This window comes from Tiliqua scincoides, chromosome 6 (genome assembly GCF_035046505.1).
Source record: "Tiliqua scincoides isolate rTilSci1 chromosome 6, rTilSci1.hap2, whole genome shotgun sequence".
Classification (NCBI taxonomy): domain Eukaryota; kingdom Metazoa; phylum Chordata; class Lepidosauria; order Squamata; family Scincidae; genus Tiliqua; species Tiliqua scincoides.
Window position 1 is genome coordinate 42,446,330 of NC_089826.1, and position 7,265 is coordinate 42,453,594.

The 7,265-nt window shown below is 38.8% G+C and overlaps 1 protein-coding gene across 2 annotated transcripts in view; it reads left to right on the forward strand.

Moving 5' to 3' along the window:
- The window catches only part of ARHGAP10 (Rho GTPase activating protein 10), a 142,664-nt gene extending 137,382 nt beyond the window's left edge, over positions 1 to 5,282 (forward strand). For both annotated transcript variants that reach the window (XM_066632874.1, XM_066632875.1), the window contains one exon: positions 3,791 to 5,282. In XM_066632874.1, the coding sequence (XP_066488971.1) occupies positions 3,791 to 3,879 (89 nt within the window). In that variant the 3' untranslated portion in view covers positions 3,880 to 5,282. The remainder of the gene's footprint in view (positions 1 to 3,790) is intronic.
- Positions 5,283 to 7,265: the final 1,983 nt, after the last annotated feature.

The window sequence follows — 7,265 nt, forward strand, 5'->3', positions numbered from 1 at the left end:
CCATAACTGTGTTCTTTATGCTAAATATTGGGCAGATATTTATATTTACGGATTTTAAAAATTTACTGCTGGGAAATGGTGCAGCTCACTAAAGTAAAAGAACATATTTATCTTACTTGAGGAAAGTATATATATCTGAGGGTGCAATCCTAACCAACTTTCCAGCACTGACATAGCTGTGCCAATGTGGTGTGCACTGCATCCTGCAGTGGGGAGGTAGTCAAGTCGGCCTCCTCAAGCTAAGGACATGTTTGTTGCCTTACCTTGGGGGGTTGTATTGCGGCTAAACAAGTGCTGAAAAGTTGGTTAGGATTGTGCCCTTAGTGAGATTATCCTTACAATAGTTTGATTTAAGAAAGTAAAGCAATCCTATATGCACTTACTCAGGAGTAAATACTGTTAAACTCAGTGGAACTTGCTTCTAAGGAGACAGCATAGATTGTACTGCATGATTGCCTAAGTTTATATCGTTTGCAGCAGCAGAGAAGCTTATTTGTAGTACAAGTTAATGTGTTTGCAGTCTCCAAGCCATGTATTCCAGAGAGAACCCGCAAACATCAAATGAGATTGTTCCCCACTTGCTTTGAAATTACCTCTGTGCCAACAACTTTAGTGGGCCTAAAATAGCTTGAGTGATTAAAGTGAAAGCCTAATAGACTTTGCACTGTGTAAGGATTTCAGTTAACATAGCAGAAATAAGTATATAATCTTACATGCCAACATCACACTCCAGCACAGTGTTGCATGTGCTTAATGCCCATTGATTTATGTATCCTGGTGTCCATAGTGTGCCATTTTTAAAAATCATTTTGCTGTGTGAATGAGATATGTTTGTAAATTGTGTCTAGCCAAAACACCTTGAGAGAAGGTGAGAGTCTTATGCCCATGGGATATACACAGAGCTGTCAGGGGAACTAACACCTGTCTCTGAAACAGAAGAGTCCATGCTGTCTCATATGGTTGAGCAACTGAGTGGAGTGTGCCAAGTGATATTTTCAGTGGTCCAAAATGGACCCTGAATTGAATGCACTGCAATCCAAGCTTATATCGTGCACATTCACCCTAACAAACAAAACAGTCCAGTGATGGAACAGTGAGGGCCGTTGCTCATCAGATGTCTGGTAATGTGTTTTCCTTTGTCCTGGTTGTACTGATACTCAGTCTAGATACATACAGGTGAACAGAGCACGCATTCTTCCTCGTTCACCCTCTCCTCCGCCTCATGTTGTAAACATTTATTTACAGCATCTTTTATCATTGGCAAAGATTCTAATCAGTTTTATGGTGCAAGGTCAGGGATCCATGGTCCAACTTAGTTCATATCAAGTATGTTTTAACCTTTAAAACAAAACATGGCAGAGGTTGTCTGTTTCATTTGTATGCAGTCTAATGTATAGAATGAGTTCACATGGAACGCACGTAGGCATTCTCCAATATTCTGAATGTGCTTAGTTTTAATATGTATGTGGCAGGGTCACAGCTGCTGTGAGGGAACTTCTTGGAGACCATTTCTGGTGATGTCAGAGCATTCCATTAATATATATGCATACCCTGTAATCATGGAATGAAAATGACAAAAGGATAAATGGCACGCTAATTATTAACAGCATGTCTTAGGTTGCTGTTTGAGAAGGATATTTTTCTATGTATTCCCTTGGTAAGGTTTAATCAGACCCTTCTATTATGAGCTCTTTTTTCCCGTTTTTGATATTATTGTAGACATCCATTTTGTGATTTTGAAGCTATGTGGAGCGATACATGCATTTGTCATCTTGAAATTTTATTTTAATCATATGCACATGCAGTTCTATTTGTCAGTTTTCTGGTACTTGCACTTGATAATGCCAGGACCAGGATAGTGGATGGACACAAGACCCAGGATCACTTATTTTTCTTTTGTAAACTGCTACAACATTTTCTGCAACTGCAGTGCTTATCCTTGTACTATGCGTCCACTTCTGAAGAGAGAATTTGCTTCACCTTGTAAAGTCAGAAATATCATCACAGTCTTCCTACAAACCAATCCATTCATAATGCCCAGTTGCTGTAGTTTTTTTTTTTCCTGTGCTACCTCTATAGATAGCTTGAATTGCTGCAGTTTGAAAATCTCACTAGTTGTAGTTAATTTTTTGTAACTTAAAAGTACTGTATAAGATTAGAAAAACTGGCCCAGAGTTCTGCAGGAGATTCTGTGCGCTGCTGTGTGCAAAGGATTCCCATTCACTTCCACATCAAACACAGCTTAATTCATCCCCATGGAATGTGCAGGCACTTATGCATATATGAATGAAGGCCTTATTAATCTAGGCACTTGCACATAAGCAAGTACTTCCTCATTTATGTGAAGAAATTTTCCCTTTACCTTTCCCTTTACCACTGAAAACCTTAATGTGAACATGGGACATGTGACCAAAGAGAACTTCTCTTTCCTGTGAGATCCTTCCCCCCATTTTGAGTTTTGCACATTTTGCCAAAACTGTCTGATTAGATTTCATCAATGAAATCTTTGATGAAAGATTCTTCTGTATTACTTTCTGTATTACTTTCTTTCTGGCTCATTTTTTCTTTTTTTCTCATCTTTCTTTCTGTATTACTTATGTGCCATTCAAATGCTGTGTGTATTTTGCTACTCTGCACAACCACAGAATTCACTGTTGAGCAGAATGGAGCATCCTGAGAATTTCAAGGTTTAAAGATGCAAATCTCTTGCCTTTTTGCCTGCAAAAAACTTAAGTAGGTGTGGGTTATGTCTGGTGAAATCTCAAAGAGTGGGATGGTGAGTGGGATTAAGGAGGATTTCCTGGCAGCAAGGGATGAGACTGTAATTCAGCAGTAGAGCACCTGCTTTGCATGCCGGGGGTTCCAAGTTCAACCCTGGCATCTCCAAGTAAGTCCAAGTACTACTACTGTTTGGCACCCCAGAGAACTGCTGGTAGTCAGCGGAGAAAATACTGATGCAGACGGGTTGATGGTCTGACTCATTAAAAGGGCACTTTCTTGAACAGAGCTCTGCTGAGCTCCATGATAAGCAAGATAATAAATTACACTCATTGAACATTTTTCCATTCTATTTGTGTTACAGAATTTTTGTGTATGTCTAGACATTGTTGCTGGGGTACATAGAACCCTAATTACATTACACAGTGTGCCCCAGTCTGGTGTGCTAGAGAAGCAATTTTCTAAAGTTATCTGTTGACAGTTTTGCTACCAAGTTACTAAAATGTCTAAAATATTTGTTTCAGTGTTTTATGATCAGATTAGTTATATTCTTGTGATTAGAAGAGTAGCATCAATTTCCAAACAAAGTACAATCTTTCCCAAAGCTTGCCAGACATGAATGCGTCAAGATGTAGGCCTTTTTGGATTTTTAATTTATTTGGACCCTTTGAGATTTTGTTTCGTATATAACTTCTGCCATTCCTATATAACGAATAAATCTTATATTTTTAAGATGGCTGAAGTAAATTTACAAAAACCAATACTTTTTCCACAATGTGTGTGCAATCTGAGTGAACAAATCACCTCTACGGAAGGAACTAAGTACTTCTTTCACGCACTGTTTTCTCATGATCTTAGCTTCCTAATGGTGTTCTTCCTTGTTGGGTAGAAAAAATTCCATTGTGCAGTTGCACTGTCAAAATAAGAGAGATTTGGAAGAATCATCTTTATGTTACTGATGTAGTAAACTGGTTAATATATTCTGGATAGTTCCATGGACTGAAGCTGTATCACTGGTGGCTATCATAAAAAGTTGAGTAACAATTATGTGTGTATGTTTTTCCTTCTGCAGTGCAGTTTTCACGAGAACCCGGCTGGCTAGAAGGAACTCTAAATGGAAAGAGAGGACTTATTCCCCAGAACTATGTCCAGTTTCTTTAGTTCTCTGCATTTCTTGCCCAGAAAGGTGTACATGGTATCCATGGATTTTTGATACACTTTTTTCTCTTAGCCTCAAATGCTTTTAATTGGTGAACAACCTGACAATGAGATGAAAGCTTTTCATCTGCAGAAAGACTTAACCTTTTGCCAAATAGGAATTACAGAGTTGCGATTCATGTAATTTTATATTGGGATGGGTGGGAAAGGGAGAAAGGGAGACTATGTTTTATAAACAGTACTTTGTAAAGAATAATCCCTATATATGTATGTGTATATAATAATGACTCAGTTGATTTGTGAATCAACCACCAGTTAAAAGGAAATTGTAAAAAAGTATTGACTGTTCTTATATTCTAAAAATGTGAGTGATTTTGAAAAGTTTTCTAGTTCCAAAAAACCTGGTGAGGAAAAGCCCTTTAGATGGACTAGTCATTAATAGTTTAATCTAATGTCATTGTGGTTACAATTAGGCCATTCCAGTGTTAATTGCCAGTTAATTTTCCCTTATTTTGAAAGGGAGCAGCTTAGCAGGAAGAAAAAAAAAGACCATTAATTGAAACCCACAGATAAGAAGAAGGCAATGAAACTTTCAAATGTCCACAATGTACAAAAGAATGTATATGATTTGTGTGACTTCACTGATAATACATATTTAAAGGTGCATATATGAGCCTCTGGGCTTCATGTATTTCTGCCTTCAACTGAATGTAAACAAAACTAAAATCATATTTGCTATTCATGTGATAACAATCAATATGCTATGCTATGGAAAGTGTTTTTACTGTTTCAGATTATCTGTTGCTTGAAATTCACTTTTATTTGGGCCTAAATTAGATGTGACATGCAGTCATCTTCTCCCCTCCTCTTCGGGCATTTAAATTTTTTTCAACCAAAAGAAACCGATAATGTCAAATCTAACAAGGTGGGAGAGCGGATGCATAAACTTCTGCTTGAAATTTCCCCTCCCGAAGCTATTTTTCCATCTATGGGGGAAAAACATGGGCACCATTATCTTTCTGCCATCCTGAAAAAATGCTCTTGGGAGGGATGGGTGATCTTGAGCCAAGAAATTGCCTCTCTTCCTCCTCCCTCCGCTTAAACTCACAGCCTTCCAAGGTGACTTTTGGTTTAAAAGGAAATGGAATTCTGAAAAACACATGTGACTGCATGTCATTTACATCTAGTTTGAGCCTTGGTTATTCACACAACTTTGTGTACAGTCAGGGATAAGCTAGGCACTGTGCTTTATTTCCAGCTGTTGCTCAGAAAAGTAGAATATCTGTTTAAAGTCAAAGTCATATGATTTGAAAAGAAAAAAGATCTTCCTCTTACTGCAATATATTGTTAACCTGTGATGTAATTTTTCACATGTATTATCTATTTGTGTTCTGAAAAGAGTTGTTTAAATACACTTGTGTTTTTAAAAAAAAAATATGAATTTTTCTTTATCTGCCTTTTTTTCTTTATCTGGGTTATGATGGAGACTATGGAACTACTTAAGCAGATGTGCTGTAATGACTGGTGCATGCGGGTATATCACTTGCTCACTCACTTATGATTCCCAACTAGAGAGTGAAGTGTCTCTGTTGAAAAGTATTGTGGTTTTAAATTGAAGGTGAGTGATCAGGAAATGCCCTCTATGATGGCTCATTCACACATGCAAGTCATTACAGTACTACACAAGGCCAATGAGGATCCTACATGTGTGGACTGGCTCTAGGATCAAGTCCTTGTTGAAACTGTTCAATCCTTACTTACCTAAAGCAGATGCTTTCTGGATTAGGACCACTGACAGGGTAGTTGATTAATATAATCCCAATTAAGCAACAAAGAAAGTGGTCAGAAAGTATAACCCATACTTTTTCTTATTGATATACAGGTAGATGCCTTGGTATCTGCGGGGGATCTGTTCTCAGACCCCCCTCCCCCTACCCCCACTGATACCAAAAATTGTGGACAATCAAATCTGCAATTTTCACCCCCATAAGCACTCTGAAGGGACCAAATCTGCAAGATACAAACACTTCCTCCCACTTTGCTTAAACAGGTTGCTGTAATTAAGCTTACACCACAATGCAGTCCAGAGAAGCTGCATGAACTCCTAGATTAAACTAGCTCTGAAACTAGACAAGAAGGGGTTAACTGCTTCTTCTCTAGCTTTAGAACTTGTATAAACAAAGGATTCTCTGCCAGGGAGGCTGTTTGCATGGCAATTAAGCAGTTTAGTTTGCACCTTGACACAAGGAAGCTCTGAGCAGACAATCCCTTGATTAAACTGGCTCTGAAGTTAAGGGGAAGGGGTTAACTGCAGCTTCCTGTTTAGTGTTTAAGCAAGAATCCATGTTGCTCAGAACTGGACTTCATCATGCTGTAAGCTTAACTGTTTACAGCATGCTATTAAAGGAAGATACACACACACACTTCCCCAGTAAGTTCTTAAAACATTGTTAATGAATGGGAAGAAGGGCCCCATCGGTGGATAAGTGAAACTGGTAATGGAATCTGCAGATACGAGGACCCCCCCATAGGTAATCCAGCAACAAATTATAGTTGGCTTTTAGAACTGCATGTAGCATTAATTAAGAGACTGTAAGAATTTTAAGTGTATGAAATCTTTGCTACAGGCTAGTTTTTAAAAAAAGCAACTTTTTCTGTCTATCTTATAACTTGATTGAAAACGAGTCCACTGTTGCTATACCTTGAGATTATTTTCTTTAATGAGAAGGTTTAACTGACAAGCATTGTCTGTTCGTTTGCCCAGAACTAGAAGGCCCGCAGAGTGAGCACAAATTATTTCCAGATGGTGCAGTTGTGATCCAATGTAGAGCTATTTCCCTGGTCCAACTGGAAGTCTCCCAGGCTGTGGGGTATTAATACAGTTCTTTGTGTCTGAGGCTATAATCTTTGCCAGATAGCTTTAAGGTGATTCTACTTGGGAGACCATCAAGCAGTTTGGAGATGTGACCAAAAATCGTGCACATGCCTGTGGAATAATGTAATGGAAATCAGGTTATCGTCTTTTTCAGCCATTGCAAGGTCAAAGGATGTGGTGGGGGGTGGGGAGACGCAGCACACTTGCTAGCTGTAGTCAAGGCCTGCTGGAAATCTTCCCAATAGTGTTACATTCTAGTGTGTAGAAGGAACACAACTGGGTTACAGCTGTTCAGATACCACAGAATTGGCTGTGCTTGTACTTGGGGAAGGGAGAATCACAGGATTGAGAAGCAGGTTTAACCTCTATTCCACCAGTATCCCCAATTGCACTCTTTTACTTAGCTGGCACTTGCTTTTACACAGAAAAGTAATGCTCCACTTGGGAAATGCAGCTCCCCTTCCCCCAGGTTATTATAGTGTGGAAGCTGCTGCAGTGTTACTGCTTCCCCATG